Source organism: Lytechinus variegatus, chromosome 1 (genome assembly GCF_018143015.1).
Source record: "Lytechinus variegatus isolate NC3 chromosome 1, Lvar_3.0, whole genome shotgun sequence".
Classification (NCBI taxonomy): Eukaryota; Metazoa; Echinodermata; class Echinoidea; order Temnopleuroida; family Toxopneustidae; genus Lytechinus; species Lytechinus variegatus.
Genome location: NC_054740.1, coordinates 16,383,886 through 16,407,510, shown reverse-complemented (window position 1 = coordinate 16,407,510; position 23,625 = coordinate 16,383,886). Strand labels below are relative to the sequence as shown.

Sequence of the window (23,625 nt, the reverse complement as noted above, 5' to 3'; positions counted from 1 at the left end):
TGTGGTGGGGTTAGGGGTTATGCTATGGGTCATCAATACATGACACCACCACAATGTCTGACTCATTCATTATTGGCCTGGGGCTGGTGGCTCAACTTGCCCCTATGCTCAACTTACCCCGCCTTCCCCTACATTATGACTACATCTATCATTACTTCTATTGCTATTATTGTAATGAAATGACGCTGGGAAAAACATGAAAATGAGAGTATTATGTAACAGACGGTATACATTGTAATCTTGATAGACTTGAAAAGGGGTCTATAACTGTACACAATATTTACATTATCGCTCGTGAATATATAAACTCATTCAAACAGAAGAACGACATTTTGAGGTAGCTAGGGTTTTTAGTAATTTTTTTTTTAATTTTTATCTAACGTCATTTCCATCGATCACATAAACAAAGTTTGTGCATATAGCAACCAAAAGTTTTCACTAAGCCCATGTAGTCAAAGTTATTAATTCAAAGGAAGAAAGGTAGTTTAAAATAGCTTATTTTAGAGATTGATGAGAGGTATTTGAGTAGTCATGGTAATTATTATAATCCAATGGAGAGCAAGACATTTTCATGCTATTTGGTATATTTGTCAAAAATCAAGCCTTTATCATTATCTATGATTTAATTGTGAACTGCTATAGACGGTCCTATCACAGAGCTATATCACTGTAAAAAATGAAGTGCTAATTTAGCACTTGCAGTGCTTGTATAGTGACTGCACTACGAGTGCTGATTTTCTAGTTTAATTTTGAACTAGAAAATCAGCACTCGTAGTGCAGTCTCTATACAAGCACTGTAAGTGCTAAATTAGCACTTCATTTTTTACTCTGTAATAGCTCCATGGACCTATGAAAAAAAAATTGTCATGTACTCATTAGCTTTTCATCAATTTCCAATAACATGAAAGTAAATTGGTTTAATTGATTATTCCTTATGAGCACAAATAGTTGCAATTTCGTAACAGCGATGCTTTGTTCGTGTCAGATATGAAACTCTGGAAAGCAAAAGAATCCACACGATAAATCTTCTCTGGCTTTAAAATCTTAAATACCATTACTTGTATTCGCCTGTTGAACTACACACTGCTGTGTTAAAGATGCGAAAATGTGAGTATACCCAAATCTTAAAAAGAAAAGAAAGACTGTTTTCATACGCTATCTTCTCCAAACCTCATGTGATTATCAGTCGCTGAATTATATTTCTTTTAATATTGATATTGTAATATTTAAACTATCCAAAGAATGCTGGTCTTGCACTGTTGGTTCTAGTATTACATCTGTCATTTTACGTGATACTATATACTTGGCATAAATATGACTTAACATTTAATCATTCGAAACAATGCTAGACATGACTTAAAGATGATTTCCTGTCAAACATTTTGATAAGCTTCAATTTAGAATTGTCAAAATATGGTGCGCGAATCAGATAGGAATGTGGTACTTTTATCTCTAATCAACCTTGAGATTTCAGACATCATGATGAGGGACTCATAAAGGTGCCTTCATTTCATGCTGCAGTAAAGATATAGATATAGTACCTGAAATTGCTATAAATAAAACTCAGTCACAGACTAGATCAAAAGGCCTGAGCATCAATAATTTGTGTCTTCACCTGTGTTGGTCTTAGATTCGATGACAGTGAGTTTATGTTCTTTGTTAATTCTAAACTGTCTTCACTACTTGGCGACGCGCATCCTCGCTGTGACGGTGAATTGTCCTGTCTTTCTAACGTTGAGTTGTGGTTCGTCAGATGGCGTTGCGTTTGTACCTGCGCTGCGCGTTCCATACCGTGTTCACCTACCAACGTGTTCATATTCTCGTGATCAGTCCGTGAATCAGGTAAAATCTTCTCATCATTTGCCATGATGTCACTCTGACTACCAACTTCACTCCCATCAGCATCCTGTTTCAATGGTTTCCTCTTTGCTTCCTCTTTCTTCCACTTCATTCTCCTGTTCTGGAACCAAATCTTGATGTGACGTTCCGTTAAATTCAACATGGCGGCGAGTTCGATTCGTCGGGGACGGGAAATATATTTATTGAAGTGGAATTCTTTCTCCAGTTCTAGAAGTTGTCCACGGGTGTAGGCTGTCCTTGTTCGTTTGTTTTCATCGAAATCAGCAAAGGAAGCACCTAAAGCAAAGAAACAGTACAATGGTTGATTTAGAAAGCATAAAGAGTTTTACGGTTCAAGTTTAAAGGGACACTCCGGGCTGAAAAGTATAGTGCTAAAAAATCATCAAAATCAGATAACAAATTACGAAATTATTGTATTTTTCAGTTTAATTTTAACAATATTTTGGTCAGTAAAACAGTTATGTGCACGTTGTCAAGAATATTCACAAGATGGGCCAATGATGTCATATCCCCACTTTCCCATTTCTAAAGTTATTACATGAAATCACAATTATTTCATATTTCATACATGTATGTATGATAATGTAACCCTTATACTGAAAAAAAATTGCAGCTATGAATATCTAATGCATTAAATCCTTTGTCTATCCATTTTTTTTTAATTCACGTCGGACAAATTTTGAATAAACACAATCTCACATCAAATAAAAAAAGAATAGGTATTTGATTGTACCATGGTGGTGCCCCACCCACAAGTTTTTTTTAATGAAAACTTCTAGGGGCTCCCAATCCCATGTTTTACCTACTTTGTATATACCTGTATTTTTATGATTGATTGAATTTGCTTTGAATATTCATGAAGACATACATAGCATTGTTTCACTGAAATAATGGAAATCTTTAAAATGTTATAACTTTCTTATTCAGTGTTTTGTAATTCTGATTTTTCTGATCTGTTCAAATCTTATTACTTTCAGCATGGAGTACCCCTCTAAGTTAAAAAAAATCCAAACTTATACTTATAAACACGGTGAGTAACTAAATTTATTAAGGGAAAAAATAATAATGATATAAGAAGTTAAATTGTCACATTATGGTGGACTCAATTAAGGGTGAAAATGATTATTCAATTATTTCGTGACGGTTCACTAACTGCATGATATGCACTGTCACAAATTAAATGACTCATTATAGTATGGAAAGGGTGTTTGAACTAAAAAGAAATGGATTAAGAAAGAAAAAGAATGCCATTGCTGCTTGAAAATACTTTATTCTTCATCACTAAGAGTAAGAGTGTGTAAATTTCCTATTGCGAAATTGGTGAGTAGATAATGACAAATGGTATGGAAAACTTTCCCATTTGCCCTGTGTTGGGATAAATTGAGGAGCTGTTACTACAACATTACATAGGCCAATTTAAAATTTGAAATTCCTATATGAGTGAACAATCTTACGACTTTTGATATTCATTATTTTCTCATAATTTTTAGAGTTTTTCAAACCTTCACTTATCTACTTTTCAGATTGACGTTTTTCTATTCAAACAACTCGCCATTTTGGTTGGATTCATTTTAAAGTATGCAGATAGTCTAATTACTGGCTTTTACTCTTATAGATCAAGTTTAAGAGCTATTTTTGGTCAATGAAATAGAAAGCTCCTTCATAGACCCAAATCAATTCATGTCGTATATTAAAGCAGACATTTGCAAGTACACATCTCAATACTGAATGGGGCTTACATCTTGTGTTATTATTAATGCTGTTTGTATCAACATTATCATTATAAATTTCTGATTTGAATAAAAAACTACATGATAATAAGGCGACAAGATTATCACATAATTGTTCTAGTTTCATATTTAAAACTTTACATTCTCAGAGTGTTATATACATTGACCAGTCTTATGATTGTGCAACTGATATTTGCAGTATATGGTCTGTTTATGATGATATCTCTCTAGAGTATCTTATAACGGTCAGTGAACCAAACACTATCTGATCTTCAAATAATGTCTAAATGGCGAGAACCATATCATCAGACTAACGACCCTCATCCTATTCTAACAAGGCCTTTATGTTATTTGTGTAAGAATTAGTATCATGGCTAGCCAGTCCTTTCTTTATGGAACGCGAATGGGCAATAATGACTGGTTTGAATCGGGTGGAAGGACCGAGCAAGAACCCAATTAATTGGAAATTGCTGAATTGAAGGGGGAGAACGAGTCCGTTATAATACACGACACAAAGAAGGCCGCCGAATTATAGTTACTGTTGCAATCATTGTGTATTTTACTAAGCTCTCAACAAAAAATTGTAACGGTAGGGTGATGATAGGGGTATCATGTCTGTCGATCTGTTGTGGAGAGGTTTAATCTTATCACAACACTGATTGAAAGAAAAGCCAGTAGCCAAGAGGTCCGAGGTTGTAGTACCTTCAGCATTGGCTTGGCCACTGCCATTAGTCCTGTTTAAATGGGACGAGTCCGGTATACTTATGGCTTGCAAATGGCGTCGCCACGGCGCGCAATTGCTTCAGGAACAAAAACTATTGACATCAACATTTTACCTTCTTGACTCTACAAAAAAACAACCGAAAAACCGCTCCATTATTCAATTCATCTCATTTATATCTTTCTTCTTTGTACAACCAGGCTTTTCTAATGATCACCTATTAGTTGAATACACGTTACGAAAACGGACTATAAGTGCATTTAACTTTGAAAGGTTTCTTTTAAACGATACTCTCTAAATAGAACAATTACATACAAAGGTTAACTGTCCCTAGCGTTTAAGTGTTACAACTCTAACCCCTTTTCCCAAGAGGAGAGTCCGACTTCTCCTTATAAAGGTTTAACCCAAATTCTACAAGTCTGGCTGATCTCTCAAGGATTCATAATGACTGAATCCAATGTGGCGTGGAAGGACTTAATATGACATGACTAGTTCTGTGTTCTTGTCTGCCTTTTCAAGATACAGCATACAATACAACGATCAGTCATCTTGGAGTCGAGAATCCATGTTAAAGTCACTGCGTACAACACTTCTATACACATTTTCTGTTTGATTATGGCATTAGGGGACATCTTAATCCGATGGCGGTCTTACTTTGATGTTACGGTGATGCACTAGATAGTCCTATTTTAGGACTTCTACCAAAGTTAAAGGTAAACTACCTGGGTTAATCTAAGTTTTGAAATCAATTTTCTCACTGATTCTTCAGAAACATTTAAAGAATGATTAATTTCAGTCCTGAAATAAATGAAAATCCTCTGTCTGGAGTAGTATTTAGTCCTCAACGTATCAGCATGTATATATGTAAGAAAAAATTATGCACTAAAACGAATACATACATCAACAAGTGGGACATGCGTGTGTGTGTGTATTTGAGTTTTGTCAGACGTGTATCAATCAGATATGATTATTTACGTCTGGGACCGACCTTTAACGTCACCATCCGAAAGACGTGACCAGGACTCGAACCTCTGCATCAATTTGTAACTTCCCCACATAGCTTGGATTACAGGCACACGCCACAACGCCCAGTTATGCAGTAACACTTTCATCTAATTAGCTGTATTTTTTTTATTTGCTTATAGTTAGTACTTATCAATTCATTTATTCGTCTAATTACATTGGCATGTATATTTTTCATTTTAATCTGGAACGGAATCAAAATAAATTCCCAGTATTTAATTCTAACTGTAAAAAATAGACTATACCTTTAAAAAGAAAAACCCACTACTATATATAAAACGTCAAGCAAATTAGATATGTTCGAGACAGCGATATCATTATTTTAAGTTTAGTTCGCATGATATGAAGGAGAAAAGGTGCAGGTATATGAGGACGTCATAATTCACATCGTGTATTCAGCTTTGCTCAAGCGAAAACAGTAAGAAAGAGAGAGGATAAAAAGCATGTTTAAAGGGATGGTCCATGCTGGAAATATTTCTATCTCAATAAAAAGAGTAAAGTTCACAGAGCAAAATAATGAAAATTTGATCGAAATCTGATAGTAAATAACAAATTTATTGAATTTTAAAGATTTGCATTTTCCGGTGAAACAGTTCTACGCATGTCTTTATGAATATTCATTAGGTAGGCTGATGATGTCATATCCCCACTTGTTCTGTTGTATTTTGCTTTATGAAATTAGGTTTATTCTAAATTTTCTACCAAAAACTAAAACAATTGGATTGACAACTGATTAAGTGCATTATCTATCGCCGCAACTTTTTTCATCATAATGTAGACACATCATTTACACATGTATGAAAAAATGAAATATTTATGAATTCATGTAATAACATAAGAAAAAAGAAAGTGGGTATGTGACATCATCAACCCCCTAGTGAATATTGATGACAGTGTGCATATACCTATTTTCACAAAATCTTGATAATAAACTTTAAAATTCAATAACTTCATTATTTGTTATTCGATTTTGATGAAATTTCCAACATTTTGCTCTGTGAATTTTTATCTATGTATTTAGATATAAATATGTTCAGCCTAGACCATCCCTTTAAGTATTCCTAAAATTTTACGTTTAACCTCTATAAATTTGAACAGTCCAATTATAGTTACTTTATGGATCACAAAATAGCAAAATACATTCAAGAGTACAAATCATACGCACTTTCACAAGAACTTAAGTTCCTGTGAAAGATAAGTGCTATTAAAACCTTTATTAATCACAAATGATTAAAATTAATAAGATAAATATTTGGGTCGTATCCATTATTTCATTTTCTCTCCCATCGATGTCAAAATGTATGAGCAGACCATGGTATTGCCAAATTATGAACCCTGCATTTGGTAAATACGTTCTAGTTTATGCCGTACATCCATAGGTCATAATGGTGCTTGAGCCAATCTTGCAAGAGCTATTGCTATACAAAAAATTGAATTTCTTTCCAACAGAAAAAAAAAAAATCTTTTCAATTCCATTTCATATCAGTAAAATAGATATTCGGCTTCGGCCCTTAAATGAATTAGAAAAAAATATTAGATTATATTCTACAAGTATATATTTACTAACCTGAAATATAATGTTCATTAGTTTATGCTATGGTCGTTGAAAATGGATGAAAAATAAGTTGATAGATCATTTAATTGTTTTAAATATTATAATCATTTGCAACAGGCACATACCTCTTATCACCCAGTATTTATACATGTTATACTCCTAATGAAACTCAGGATATCTGGTGATATAACACATTTTTAATATGCAAAGTAGTCATCATCGAATGTTTCTCTAAAATCTTGCTGTCGAATTGTTGATCATTTAACTGTTTTTTTTTATAATAATTGTTGAAAATGTACATACATGTATAAGGACTGTTTATTTCGACATCTTAAAGTGGATGCAATATTAAGGGCTTAATTCGAAAAAAAAACACGAGTGTAATTAAATACATGTACAAGAAGGCATTTAAATAAAACTCCTCTTAGGGCATGTAGGGTTTGCAACACATGTACACTGAAGATCACTTTATGAAATTATTTAAAATTTGCTTTCCTATTGATGACGCCATGTCATTTGAGCATTATTTTCTTCTGGCTAAATAAAATGATGATGATAATAATCATACATATGATTTATATAGCGTCTTTTCCATTTTGATTAAAATTAAAGGCGATTAGAAAACAGCAAAAACAAAAAAAATCAAGTTCAGTACAAGAAAAAACACATTACAATATACATGATAGAGGAAAAATGTCTGTCGTCAAACCTAGTACCTGTGGTAGTGAATTCCACAGGGCTGGTCCGGTATGAGCAAAGACTCGATCGCCTCAGGAACGGATCTAAAACATCCAATAATTGAAAATCATATTTACATTAATAAATTATTCCTTGAGGTTCACATATGTATGCTTGATTATGAATAGTGGCGAACTTTGATTTCTTAAGTCATGCTCCAAGCATATCTAGCTTCAATCCAAAAGGGTGTTTTTCTTCTTAATAGTCACTAATAGCCGCAGTATGAAATCCAAGACTTGTCTCATTACAATACAAAAGGCTTTATTTCGTAATCCTATTATTAAAAAGAGCGAATTATTTTGTGCATAAAGGGGCCACCGCCACCAAGATGTATAGGCCTATATGCGAAATGGTCCGAGAATCCGCCCGGGATCTCCTCGCGGTGATGAAGCCAGCTCAGCCCACCGTACGGACCGCGCCTTTTGTCATGTTTGTGGAAGAAAGAAAAGAAAATCTTCAAACCGCCAATGTATTATTACATTCTTTAACATCCTAATTACAGAAAGCACGACTCGGGGACTGTTTGTATTCAAAGTATTCAAGAGAATTTAGATAGAGCATTGTTACTTAACGGAGCGAACAGGAGCGGAACCCTTTAAGGAGATCCAATTCGATTTACCAAATTTAAACATTTTAAGCCACAATTATACAACTACAACGATATGTGAATACTTTCCCAAGAGGGATAAATACTCAAAAGAAAGTACTATAGTCGTAATGATAATGAAGATTGGGAAGAGAAAAATCCAGAAATAATGACAGACTGCTAAAGTAAACTTGCCCTTTTCGGCAAAAATAAAAGAGAAATTAAGTTAAATTGATGATGTGTCATTAATAATAAAGACAGTAAGAAGAATATAAAAAAAGCACCAGGGAATACCCTAACTAATTGAGCAGTTACCGAACATCATATTACTTACAAATGTCTCCCTCTTTTTCTCTCAAATTTCTCATCATTAAGAAAAAAGGTCACTGTTAAAATGGCTCTACTTTACTTTAAAAAAATATTGCATATTATTAGAATCATTTGAAAATTGATCAAAAAAGTTTTTAAAAATGGGATGGTTTTATGTTGATTCAAAATCTTATGTTTTACAACCATGTTAATTACATGAAGTCATCAATTAGATATTAATTCCATATTGATATGTTTAAATGTGACAATAAAATTACAATGACAGTACAATGTCATCATGAGCTATTTTATGGTTTCAGTGCTAAAGCTGCAATGGCGCGTTAGAATTCACCTTTTTTACACGTACAACCCGTACATACAAAACTCGTATAGTTAATAAAGAACTCGTAAAACAATTAGGATGCTTAACCCACTTTCAGATTCCTTCTTAGAGTTACCGGTAAAATACAGTTAAGTGGTAGCAAAGTTTACGGCATGTAACTAGAATTAAACTATAAAACACATAAAAAAGTGTCATGCGTACATCGTCTTTTTTTAATATCTCACTCAATATCTGTCAAATGCTTTGTCTCAATATGAGATAAACCTAATGGCAAAAGTGACTTTAACTTCATTTTCCCTGGTGCATTGCCAGTCTTGTTTTTGCATAAGACCGCTAATGCTATCTGCATTAGGACAGAAAACTTGCAAACCATAATCCATACGCTGTACAAGATGTGGTGTTAAATAAGGTAGTCAGTTTTCAGAGAGGACCATACCCTTCGGTGTTAAAATACAGCAGAGATTTTTAACATAACACCAAACATACCAATTGGTGTTAATTGATATATGAAATCTCCAAATTTGTACTTTTTTAAACAGGATTACTTCCTATTTGATTGTGATCAAGACATTAAAATGAACTGCTTGGTGATTAGAAGATCAATACTACAAATACAAAGAAAAAATGTCAAATTTCTAAAACTTCTAAATGGAAATGCATGGAACAGAATCTTCAACCACAAGTCAATATTTTGTATCTGTATGTCATTGGTTTGGCCGTGGATAGACATGTTCCAAATATACTTTAAGGATTATGATAAAGTCGGCATGCTCAGATGAAGAGCGATGATACTATATTCTTATCGTTGCTTCCGGCGCCTTCTCTAAAGTTGCTACGAAACATAGAAATGTTGACGGAAAAAAAGAACACTGATCAACGCCATTATGTAACTCTGGAGGAAAGTTGATCAGAAATTGGGTTTCTTGCGAGGGGAAAAAGCACACAATACACTATAAAAACTGTGGTGTTAAAACTGACACCAATTGGTGTTAATAGAGGACCACACCTTGAGGTGTTAAAATTACACCCTACAGATTGAATATAACACCAAAGAGTGTAAATGTAACAACCATAGGTGTTGTAATAACACCTATAGGTGTAAAACTAACACCACCAAGTTAACACCGGTGTAAAATAACTGGTGTGGTCCTCTATGTACACCGGTTAACACCAGTTTTTGCTGTGTACTCTTTTTTTTTTTTACTACGGGATCATGTGGAAATATGTTGAATGGCCAAACATAGTTAATATCTACAAAGTTATCAGCATTCGAAACGTATTTTAGTTTAAAAATGGGCTTACATGTCCGTTTCAAAGTTAATAGAATATACACAGTTGTGAAACGATAAAGTTAAAATCTAAAGAAAGTGTTGTTTCATAACGAAACATATAGATAAAATATATAGACTAAATGGGTAATACATCATATACTGAAAGATAATAAGGATCAGTGTCGTGCAATCAGGCAGTCTCGCATTTTGATAAATATAGATAAATTAATTACAATGATAATTAAAAAAAAAATAAGGATGCCACAGTGTACACTATTAAAATGTTGGGCAACATAGTACACACATAAAAATTTGTAAAAAAATTTATCCAACTTTGGGTAATATTCATCCAAAGTACACTTTATTGGTTTCAAACTACCCAGAATTGTATAAAGTTTAACCAATTGTGTGGACAGTATGTTGCCCTACATTTTTAATAGTTTATGATCAAAACAAGGATATGAATAACAGGGAAAATGTTATTAAATCTATATGGAGTAAACTGCAAATTGCATATTTTTCCCTTTTTAACTTAAATAATTTGGTTTATTAGGCAAAGGCAACGAAAGTTGGAGGTACTATATACACAATCTTATTTGATTTCTTATTCAAACATATAGTTTTTTAAATTGCACTGTTATATTCGTAATAAAAATGATTGAAGTAATAAAAATAAACGTATGATAATAATAATAAAAATCATTTCATACAGTTTCGTATTTTACTTTGATGCAAATTCAATAATATAATTTATATATTAGTAGATATTGTCAACACGTGAATATACATCAATGAATCCAAATAATTTGATTGAGGGAGGGGTATAATTAAACGCAGATAAGAGGCATCAGTTACGGTTTAAACATCTTAACAAGATTACATTCGATGCTTCAGTAATTACAAGCAACGTGTATTTTAAGTACCCCTGTATCTTTCCAAATTTCAATTGAACGAACTCTCAGAGCATTCAACCCACAAGCAACTAATGAAAAACCCTTAAAACAAATCCCACTGCCAATTCTATAATTGAAAGAAACAAATTTAGGCCTTCGTTGCAATGAGTTAAATCAAAATGACACCAATTGGTTTGAAGAGGGTCGAGAAATGAGAAGATTTTGCATAAGAGGAGAAAGAGAAACAATAAGGACTTATTAATTCTTGAGACGATTAACCGCCTTAGCCGTGATAATTAATGTAAATTAATTTCGGTTGTTTTATCTATCATACAAGAAAGGGGCTACTATACATTTACAAAGGTCTATACGTGGGAAAGAAAATGATTATGGGCAGCAGTCTCTTGTATTTGGAAAGCGATGCTTTTGCATAAAACCACCACTCCAATCATTTAAAATTGAAGCTTTTTATTTTCATCACAATATATTTCAGAAGATATATACTTCTTTCCTCCTGTGATTATTGTCCTCCTTACTGAGATATCATATGTATGACTTTGCAACTGCTGCCAAAATAATTTGATTTGAAATCCTTTTACTTCTATTCATAATTTCATTTGACATTTTGAAAAGGGGATTTAGGCCTACAGAGCGACTAAAGTTAACAAATCCCGTCAATAAGTTTGAAATAGAAATACACTCAAAGTATTTATGTTGTAAAGGACTTTCACGGAAGATCCCATTTACAGAAACTTAAAGTCAAAAGTGAAAATCCATTTCCTTTAATGACTGTTACCGATTTAGAGTCTGAAAACATGTTCAAACAAACCTCCAGAAATAACTCTACTAATTACCGGTTAATGAAATGCAAACGGTTACGAGAGCGAATTCACAGAATCTTGTTCAATGTGTGAAGCACATCGCAAAACGTCACACTTTTCGTATTTTTTTTCCTCTTAGTTGTCAAATGCTTTATTTTTTCCCACCATCCAAGTCTGTCTTAAGAAGAGAGCAATTTATTTCTAATGTCCTTGAAAATGTCGCGTCTCTAAAGCTTTCTTCTTTGAACACAATCAACACAGTCTACATACCCATTTTTAAAAGATGCCCCCCCCCCTTCTCTTCCCTTACTACATGCCGCTGTTTTTTCCTCTCTCTCCCTTCCTCTCTTCACTTTTATCCCTCCCCCATTCTTTACATTGGACTCTGTACAGAAAAGTAAAAACAGTAACTTCTTCCAAGGTATCACATGATGTTTTTAACCGTTAAATACTCATCGTGTCTGGAAATATTGTTATTTTTATTGAACAAAGATATCATGGTTTATAAAAGACAAATCATTAAGACTGAATTTATTTTCTTCATCATTCACAGTATTTATGCTCAACTCTCTTTATTTTTTTAGTATCGTTTGTCATCAATACTTTAACAAATGTGATCCCAAATGAATTTGAAGTAGCATGATTTTTTCCTATTATTAGAATACAATGATATAAGATTAAACATGGACTACATGTTCATAAGTAAATGCTTGTCCTAATTGTGTTGTTAAGTTGAACGTAGTAAGGAACATTAAACGTTTATTCAGCTTTGTAACTATATTAATCGACAAAAAACAAATCCTTGATAAAATATTCAATGAAATCTATCTACAAATCGTTAGCATTTATTTTCGCAAGAAAAGTTTGTAACTGAAGAAAATCATATATAAAAAATGGAGAGCAAGCATCGATACGGTTTAACCAAAAACTACCGATATACCAAATGCATATTAATTTCAACAAAAATCTATCTCATTGACATCAGCAAAAAAAAATCAGACGCATCCCCCCCCCTTTTTTTTTTTGGGGGGGGGGGTTAAAGCTAAAATATTTTTTTCTCTGTGAGCTTTATCCCCTATACAGTTTAAGTGGTGGAAGGACGCCGTAGATCATAGATGGATATACGGTCAAGAACTAAAACGAAACGAAGCTGATGACCCAATCCACATCCACAAAACACATACTTAACCGAGGCCGCGAGCTACCGGACTCCGCCAAAAAATCTACCACAAAAATCCAGTTCACGACACAACCTGTTTCGACATTTCCTTACCGCCCACTCTCTAGTGCTATTTTGGAAAGTTTGCGAATTCCATCAAAAAGCCGATCTTATCCCACTGACTGATCTCATTTCTAACCATAATTATCCTCCAAAACCAAAGGAAGGTCTTATGCTAATCTCACATACGCCTATATGTATATTATATACTAAAGTAGAGTCAGGTAGAAACTGACGCCAGGTATTTTATTTTTGGATTAAACATTTAAGCTCATCATCTTCAGGGCCATGATTTAAAAAGAAATGCATAGGACATCCAAAAGAATGTCAATGACCGCAGTCTTGGAGAAGAAAATATTTTTACCAACAATCGCCTTCAAAATTTGAATATAAATTTAAATTGCTTATGCATATTCTTTGCTTTCATCGTCTCGTATTTTGTTCTTTGATTATTATTTTTGAAATATTATCAAAGTAACTATGAATTATGAAGTAAACTAGTGAATGTGGTGTCTAAGGGTGAGGGTTTTATTGTCATACTTATTTTGGATTATTGCCATTCTTTGATAAATTAAAATTGACATTCAACAAATTGCGCTAAAAGTTCTTGATTTACGTTGAAACAAAAATGAATCTGAAAAATATCATGAAACAGAATTGAATCTCTTCAATTTAACCTCTTAAAATAAATGGCATCATTTATCGAAAAATATATATATATTTACTTCTTGTACTTTTATACACTTTAGGATATGTATGCTTTAAATTTAGTTCAATATGTAAATTAACAGAAACGCCAAGAACTGTTAAGAGTATGAAACATTAAAACTATACTTGTAAAACTATCATCGACCAAATTAATATTCCCATGACTTAAATGAAAGTTTATATTAGCAAGTTAAATGAAATTTCTAACCGTCATTTATTTCTCAGATTTCCAAAAGGCATTCTGACTTTTATTTTATACACCAATGGGGGAAAACGATGAAGAACAAAAGTTTTACAATGATTAATCATTTTCCTTGCATGCCTCGCAAAAGTTCGATATTAACAAGTCAGAAAATGGCTAAAAAGAAAAATAATAATATTATAAAATAATTTCATAAATTTAAGAACATTGTATAAATTTGAAATAATTTGTTAGAAGGTATAGTTATTTATTATAGCTATTGGTGTATTTTGCACATCCGTTCTTAAATCATCCCCGAGTGTAAGGCCTATTTGCTACGAGTTGAAGACAAGCAGTCTCCGCAACGCTCGGGGTGAAATTATGTATCAAGCAAAGAATTTGTCTCTGGCACCTACGTGAGAATTAGGGGATATTTTTATTTTCATTTGTTGCCTTCTCACCTCAAGATAATACTCTAATCATGACAACCAACCAAGCATCACGAAGAAGCTTTAAGACCAAATTCTGAGCATAGAATAAAATATTCCTTTTCTGCTACACACCACTCTACCATGAAACTGCCCATGATGAGTAGCGATGTTGTCAAATGCCATAATTGCTAAAAGTGTCCGCATTGATTTGACGAGAAGCACTAATAACAAACCACATAATTACAGCTTAACATATTTACCGAGATGTATAACAAGGCTATATAGTCTTCTGCCAATTTTACAATTTTAAATGTATGGAATAATTGAGCAATTTACTACAAATTTTTAGCTATTATGCCGAGTGTTAAACAGTTTTGACGCCGAAACACTGACGATTTGTATTACTAAAATAGTTTTACATTTCAATATTTTGCGAACTTGATATGACTATAATTTGTCTAACAAAGAGACGACCGTGAGATTTAGGCCTAATGTTGAGCTTGCTTTTGTATCCTTACGAGTATCGGAAAGATAAAAAAATAAATATGTACTGGTCCCATCGTTGCCCATGCCCATTCTTCATGTTCTTTATTTTATTAGATTCTCTTTAGCTTCTTTGCAACATATAAGAATGCGAATACAAATGAAAACTTTATGATAAAAGGAAGACGAATGATAAAACGAAGAGGGTGAAGAATACGAAAATGAAAATATGAATTGATTAGGAAAGAAAACGAAGTAAAAACGAAAAGTATCACGAGTTTAAGATCAATCAATTTTTTCATCCGATTCCTGACATTTTCGGGCAAAGCATTATTTTGACGTGTGTCGCGGTTACTCATAATGATACTAAAATTTGCTTAAAATGTAATTAGGAAGTTTGCATCATTCGGAAGTTTAAGGTGGGAAGGGGGTTTCAGAAAGCATATTTAATCAAATAAAAATTATTTAATGAAACGTGTTGACGGTTGGACTTAAAAAAATAATAATTCCTCATAGAAAACGAGGTAAAAATCAATTAGTTAAAGAACGAAGCGAATGAAAAAAAAATATTATCGGGCAGTCGTTTCCGGCAATTCAATGAAACTGTTCAAGTTTCAATTTCCTTTAATCATTATGATTATGAAGAATTCTAAAACTTAATTTGAAATTATTCGCTTCATATTTTGCTAAAATAATTTGAGTCATACTATGAAGGGAAACCAGAGCAAAATAATTCATTCGCCCGTATACATGTATCTTCCCCCCAACAATGAAAAAATTCATTTTATCTTATGTTCGTTCCTTTTTACACCTTTCAACCTTTATATATCTTCATTATAATATTTTTGAAGACAATAAAAAATTTATTCATTCAATTCAATAACTTCAAATGCTTGCCCTGTAAATTGATCAGCTACAACCAATCTTAAAACGGTAATTTTTAACTATTGCTCACATCATGGATGAGATTTTTTATTGGTTGTACAATGTACAGGGCATATACTGTATGAGACAAACGATGGGGCAACGAAGTTTACAAACCCACATTTAAAAATATTTTATCTTTATTCTACAGTTCTGTTTGAAATTAATATGCAGGCAATATACTGAACCTCACTTATTACTCTTAGTAGTAGAAAGCAAAGTCGTAGTATATTATGTGGTTATAGGAAGGGGCATTAAATGAAAACATTCTAACAAAAGTGTTGGAAAGTTACTTGGTTCTGAGCTATATGTTAACACGTAATAAAAGGAAAGTGGATCATTATAAAATAAATCTTTAATTTCATTTCCTAAGACTATATATCATGTGTACGGTACACACTCTACAAACAATCTATTCTTTTTGTAGAGATATGTCAAAGGAATTTATATTAGAATTTTTATTAAAAATAATAGACTCGTCAGATGATGAGCTCGAGTAAGTTTCGAAGACGATTTCCTACATTGTTTTTTCTTTATCTATTGTTGATGGTATGTTAGAATTTGAATGTATTTTATATATGTATTTCAATGTGAAAAAAGTAACATCTAGTGAGGTAAAATATATTGTTTAAAATATTAAAAAATGACAAAATTCTTGTCAAAATGAATAGATTCAATTATTCTGAATATTTTGTATATTAGGAAAATTCACCATTCTTAATCTTATAATTCTATAAGATATGGTTTGAAAGGGACTATGCGATGAAATAAATTAGTAATCTTTGAATATCACTTAATTGTAAAGCCTGTTCAGTTTAAAAAATACATTAGCATACCCTATCTCAAATTTAGAAAACAGAGAAATAATCAAAAGAATATCACCCAACTAAAACATTTGGATATTATTTTCATCTTATGAACCTGTATATACAGAATCAGTAAAACATATTACGTTCAGTTAAGATGTGATATTAGAAAAGAAATAAAGGGAAAAAGACAACTGAAATAAAGTGGACACGATATAACCATATTCTTATCAAGGTATAACATATGAAAATTAGAATATACAGTACAGTGAGAGTGACTGATCTATTTTACAAGAAGAAAAGGAATAGACTTGAAATTATAGTAAGGTAAGACCATATACTTTTTAATTCACATGACGAAAATAAATGATATGCTTCATACGCTCAGCAAAACATAAATTATGAGCTAAACAGAACTAAAAATAAATTCAAACAGGCTTATATAAATCCCAAATTTACCATTTGAGTATATTGATTGAACGCTCTACAATTTAGACAAGAAATGTTACCAATATTCACACTGTACATTTTTATTTAATTATTCATTTTTCATGATATCTCAAAATATGTGATTATATATGATTAAATGAAAAAAAAGTTAATCATGCTAATTGAATTGTATTCTTAATGTCGGGTAAATATTGATGTCGGATTAAAAGTCAATCCTCACTGTGATAGGTTTAGCCCTGTCACATTTTCGTTTATTATTCAGAGCTTTAACATTTTTGTTACATTTTTATGAAAAATTCGAGTGTGCATAATCGATTTATTTGAATATGAATTAGTCTTTACCAATAAAACTTGATATTACATCGTTATATACAGTACTATACAGTATGTTTTGTGAAACAATCACACTCAAAATCACGAGGATTTTGAAATAAACTGGTGAATAGATTTTTACGTCTTAACTTGTATGTTATGTTATTATTTTCATCATGACCATTAATGTCATTATTAGTCCTGCCATCATCATTATCGTTTGTATTATCATTATTACCATTATCATTCATGTTATTATTATTATATTAGCACTAGCTGTGTTATCTTTGATATAATAATAATAACAAAAACAATAAATATTATTATCAATTATTATTTTTGTCATTATTACTCTCTTTAGTACTAGTAGTAATAGCAGTACTACTTCTTATACATATATTAGTAGTATAGTATTGTGGTAGCAGAAGGAGTAATAAAATGGTTGTTCTTATACATATCACTATTCCATTAGTTATGACAGATTTGTGTGTTTAGAAAATAGTGAAAAGGGTGTAAGTTCTACAGTACTCAATATGATTATTAGTGATCTCATTTTGATTGTGATTTATGATTAAAAACAGAATGTGTAGGGCTCAAAAGTTATCTATAAAAGCAGTTATGAAATACCTTCATCTCCGTAACAATCTTATATCGTGAGATTTAATAATCACAGAATTCATCTGCCCTTGATCACTATAGTGCATAATTCAATAAATATGATATGCAAGCCATCATTACTTCCAAGAGTGTAATGATATTTTTTTATTATAATGGTAACAATGGAGTAATTTTATGTATTTTTCTATTGGCAATGAATAAATGTAAACTTTAATTTGAAATTTACGATGTAAATTTTGTTTACTTTCTGTTATGAAATTTTTTCTTATAAATGCGGAATATTATTATTATTATTAAGTCATAAATAATATCATAATAGATCAAATGATACCGTGTCCCTCTTCTCGCTATCCCTATGCTAAATCCCCCCCCCCCAAAAAAAAAGCCGGTTCAAAATAATTACCAAAATATGACTAAAACTGGGGTGCACACTAATGCTAGACCAAAGGGGGAAGAACAACTTATAAAACATAGCAAAAACATCTCTAATATTGACGGGACACCTGCTAAAAATCTCATCACTAACTTCAGTTGTAGTATTAACTGTTTTGGTGCAGCAATGAGTTGATTTCCCTCCCAGCTTTCAGCGTACACAATGAACAGGGGCGATTAATTGTAATCATCTACCCCCATTTAACAGTGTGAGAGGCGTTTTTAATGAGAATAAAATGTGATATCATTTATCAATTTGAAGTGGTGTGTACTCATTCATGTTCAGTCGCTCTAGGAGCATGAGGGGTCCAAGGTTACAAGTTTGGTCCCTAAGTACTTCCAGGTCATCCAATAGCTTACATGTAAACATATCAAAATCAACGATATCATCATTCCATCATTCTGTTTAATCTAAAGCCCTTCTTATTTCCGTTAAACGCGATATAATATATATTTTAAGATGATAGAAATGCGTACTAAATTAATGTTCAATTAATTGATTATAAAAGTAGAGCTTTTAAGTTAAATATATCAACCGTGTGTTTGGTAATAACTTGCAATTTTGAAAATATGATGTGAATGATAATACACTTTAAATGTCTTATTTTCGTATCTGTGCCGAGAGTGAGAATTAGATCTTACTTAGAATTATATTTCTACATTAATGATTAAGCTTTATGCGAAAGTGACAAAAAAAATCTTTCCCCGGGTCAATTGCAAAATGTATTATCAGCATTGAGACAACGGAACAGGACTCAATCACCCCTGAATCCATTCATACCCCGTGTCATTTCTTGACATCATAATTTTTGTCATAAAGTGGTAAACGGTAGAGGATAATACCAAAAATATCAAAACGGCGCCTTTGAGCCAAGATTTGCCTCTAGCGAGTGGTGTTCACCAGCTACATAGACAAATGTGGCGACGTGTGCTGAACCAGCAATAAAGCACGCTAACCGCCCGAGCGCTGCAGGTGCAACAGTCGACGGTTCTGGCGGAGCCGTCGCCCAAAATAAGACACACAACTCAACACAGTGACATCGGTACTTGAAATACTTTTATAGAATACATTTTTTGTAGCTCGAAGACATGATGCGAGAAAGCGTCAATTTCGATGTTTTGTTCGTATGCGTCTGTTGATATAATCACCGTGTTTACAACTAAGATTAGTATAACTTTGTGTATTAGTTCATTATGCAGGAGACATATATTGCCTTAACACTAAGTTTTGAGTAGTTTTCAAATTTTACTATATTGGGTAAAAATGCTCCATGAGGGTAATTATGTGTTCAACCAACATTAGGCATTTTTATTCATACAGTGTGATGACAATTTTGCTCATTCTAATATGATTGCTGCTTCTTACTGGGCAATATGCTTCCGCATTGGGTAAAATACTGCCCCAACTTGGCTGGGCACATAATTACCCCCGTGCTGGTTAAACTTTTACCCAATATTTGTTACAGTGTACATAATTTTGGAACAGACACTGGCATCACTTTTTATTCAAATTTTGTAAATGGGCGATAACTGGTATTCAAGTATATACAGAACAGTGGGCTTAAAACAGATACTCTATAAGTAGTGTTGTATGTTTGTTATAATTTTCCATGAAGAGGAAACTTCGATTTGGTCAATTTCATTCTTTCTTTTACAAAATCTAATGACAATATACAGCTTATAGGCTAATTACGCAGACTAATCATTGCTAACATTTCAGTTTAGTTTACTTATTATAGCACTTTATGATGTTTTGTGATATGAAGTAACGCAATCCATTACCAATCATTAAAATAAAATCTGATGGTAAATAAAAAAGTAATTCAAAGCCGAATTAATTAATTCTGACAAATTCATCGTGAAGTCATATTATGATCGTATATTGGCCCCTTTGTTTTTCCCCCTAAATTAATGTAATAAATCTGAATATCATTAAGAAGCGCAAATACATTTAAAATGTAGATCTGGATATATTATTTGTTACTGCACATTATAAATGGTATGATCACTTCAAATTCAAACGTAAATGTGGCGATTTGGGAAAAACATTTAAATGTAGAAGGAATTAGGAAAAAACACAGCAGTAATTTGTTTAGTACATGCTCACATCAATTTATTTTTTAAAAGGATTTCGAAGTCTGTTGTGCATAGTCGAGGTAGCATTATCTTTTTTTTGTTTTAAGAATACATTTTTTTCAACATTTCTTAGTTATGACGTGCACAATATCGTAACAAAAAGGACAATTCGCAAATATACACCGTCTTGTTTCATTTTTAGTTTTCACTTATTTATCATTTCATAAAGGCTAAAGCTATGCATTTTAATTTGATATCGAAACGTAAACCAATCCCAATTTGCAGAAGATTATAGAAAAAGTGGGACTCTTCAGTAGCAATGCTATTATAGCCGGTTGAGTAGCCGCAAATCTCAGTTTTAATTACAATCTCAATATACGCACTATATACTGCATAATGAGTTCTCATGCCCCTCGTATTCCCGGGCCTAAACTAATAAATCCATTGAATGTACTTTGGGTTAATCATTTATTCTCTCTCCGTTTCTGTTCGAATATTACTATCTTTCCTTCTGTCAGGCTACCGTGCATATGCCAATGCAGGCCCCTAAAAGCGGAGTTTACAGCATTTATATAGGCTATATACCTTGTTTTTAATTTCAGGGGCTGTAAATTATCATGTGTAGCCGTCTTTAATCATTTCCGTTGCAAATTTTATAAAGAAAAAAATCATAATCTTACAAATATCACTGAGCTAATTATAGATTTTTATTTCATTCATATTTACTTATATCCTAAAATCAAATTTTAATAGGAATATACATCAGTATTGGATAACATAGCCCTTCCCATGCATACCACCAATTACTGATACAAATAATGGTTATGAAATTACGTTTCAAGATATTAACTTAACCGTGACCGCCCATCAAATTGCACTCAACTACAAACGGCCATCCGCAAGAGGTGCAATTTAAAACACAACTCAATCGTCTTTTCTCTATAACAACATAATTGATATTCCCCAAAATTCACTATTTCCCTGAAGTGATTCCAAACCAACTAGATTTTCTAAGCTATCGGCATCACAATTGTTATACTCAGCCTGAACCCTCGATCCACCGATTCTTTTAATCCCTTTTAAAACCTTATTGTCTTAGCAGGATGAAAACAAAGTAATTTGTAGATATATCGTAAAGGTAAAACATGTATTCCTATTATAATTTTATTAAAGATGATAATTTACTGAACTATCAATCTATCAACCTCATAGAAATGATATTTTCTCTTGTATGTGGTCAGTTTAAAAGCATGTGGACAGAAATTAATAATTTTCAGTCAATGACAAATAATTTTCATCAAGAATTGTCCTTATAATGGTTGACGTGACAAATATCTATATACATCATTGAACTAACCTAATAATGATATGACTAAAGCATAATTTCCTTCTCAAACTATCATGTATGTCTTAATTTCAGTTTAATGAGAATGGCGGAAACGTGATCATCTTATATTCAAAATGTTTTTTTTTTCTTACTAAATGCAAACCTTGAACAGATATAAAATGGAAAACAGAAAAATAGCTATGAAATAGTATTCATATATTTGTAATATGATGTAATATTAAAGTTATTCTATGTAATCAATAATTTGTTTTTAATCATTTTAGTTTAACATTTTACTGTAAGGAACCATGTGAAATAGGGACGACAAAGGCTTGTATACTCGATCATAATTAAGGGAAAAGTCTCATAAAATCAATACAGAGATGATTTTAATCATGATTATGATAGTTTTGTTTATCCTTGAAAGTAAACCTGTAAATTATCTATTAGAAAATAAAGGAAAGTTTCGGAATATTTTGTAATCAATTGGCAGTATTTATATCGAGAAACAATAACTGTTTTGGTCAATTTTAAAAAGGAAATCTTGACTGTGATAATGGGTTTGAGTTTGACTTTAAAAGAGGTTACTAATGGTCGGCTTTATTTTGCATAACATAAACCAGATCAAGAAATTATTGAAAAGGGATTCAAACAATTCCGGTTAAGAGAAACGGGTCACGAAAAATCGTTTATTTCAAATGTTGTTTTTTCAGACAGGGGAAAAGGTTTTATAAAAGGTCTGGCCAAAAAAAATCTTAAGTCGGGTGAAAACTTAAAAATGCAATATTCACAAAAGAAAAATAATTCCAAATCTTACCTGGCCAATTTGCCTTCCACATATGAGCATGAGATTTTGTTGTTTTCATCCATGGAAATTGAAGATTCTGACCAACATTAGCATTCTTCGACATCTTAGCTGAGGACATAGGATACTCAGAAGCCATTGTGTAAAGCGGTTGGTGTGCTAGTTGCCCGTGGCACTGCCCTTGGCCACCGTTTACAGCGCCATGGTGTCCCGCCATCGAAAGCCCATGCATTCGAGCATAATTCGGCTGCTGAGACGCAAGAGAATTTATAGGGAGTCCGTCGCACTGTTGCGACTGGCTACAGGCTTGCTGGGCCAGAGCCAGCGGCCTAGATAAGTCCTGAGGGTTCGTTTGAGAATGCATTGGCATTGTGGCGCCGTGAAGTTGGACGTACTGTTGCTGAATAGCTAGCCCGTCATCTCCCCGACCATCGGGTACCTGTAGACCGGTAGCGTGACCATACCCTGCGGCATCCTCGTTGTGGATAGTTGGTTTGGTCTCATATAGACAAGATGGAGGTTGGGGGCTATAGCTGGATGGAAAGTTACTAACTTCACCATTGGTGATAGGTACCGGGAACTGTCCCTTTGGGAGGTAGTGATAGTACGCGGGATTGTTCCCATCCATCTCTAGAGGAGCTGAGGCGGTGCACCAAGATGCAGTATGATCCCTCAAAACAAGCCCTAAGCTTCCTCTTCTCCGCCACGGGTAAATTGTATAAAGCTGGTCGTTGGATTGCAATTAACGCATCTAATGCCATCAATTACGCGGCTTACACCTCGATTAACTATCAGGTGATGATGGAGTAAAGTTTTCCGGAAGATTTTGCTCACCCTTGAACCCGCTCAGTAAAAAAAGAATAATAAATCAACAAACGAGAACCAAACACGTGATTGTGAGCTTCTGCGCACAACGCCTCCTTTTTGCTTTAGGTTAATAAGTCGAAGTTTAGTCAGATCGACACGAGCTCATTTGATACCACAGCCCTATCACAGCTCCTTG

The 23,625-nt window shown here is 32.9% G+C and overlaps 1 protein-coding gene across 1 annotated transcript; it reads right to left on the bottom strand.

Annotated features, from left to right (window-relative positions):
* Positions 1 to 1,102: 1,102 nt before the first annotated feature.
* LOC121407314 (homeobox protein Hox-B7-A-like) lies at positions 1,103 to 23,625 on the bottom strand. The gene is made up of 2 exons (XM_041598311.1): positions 22,635 to 23,625; positions 1,103 to 2,136 (listed from the first exon to the last, which is right to left on the bottom strand). Exons 1-2 carry the CDS (start codon positions 23,248 to 23,250, stop codon positions 1,580 to 1,582), a joined length of 1,173 nt encoding a protein of 390 aa, XP_041454245.1. The 5' UTR covers positions 23,251 to 23,625; the 3' UTR covers positions 1,103 to 1,579.

Coding starts and splice junctions, on each gene's coding strand:
- LOC121407314 (XM_041598311.1), bottom strand. CDS start 23,250: ATGGATGGGAACAATCCCGCGTACTATCACTACCTCCCAAAGGGACAG. Junction 2,137..22,634: donor GTGGAAGGCAAATTGGCCAG/GTAAGATTTGGA, acceptor TCTTTGCTTTAG/GTGCTTCCTTTGCTGATTTC.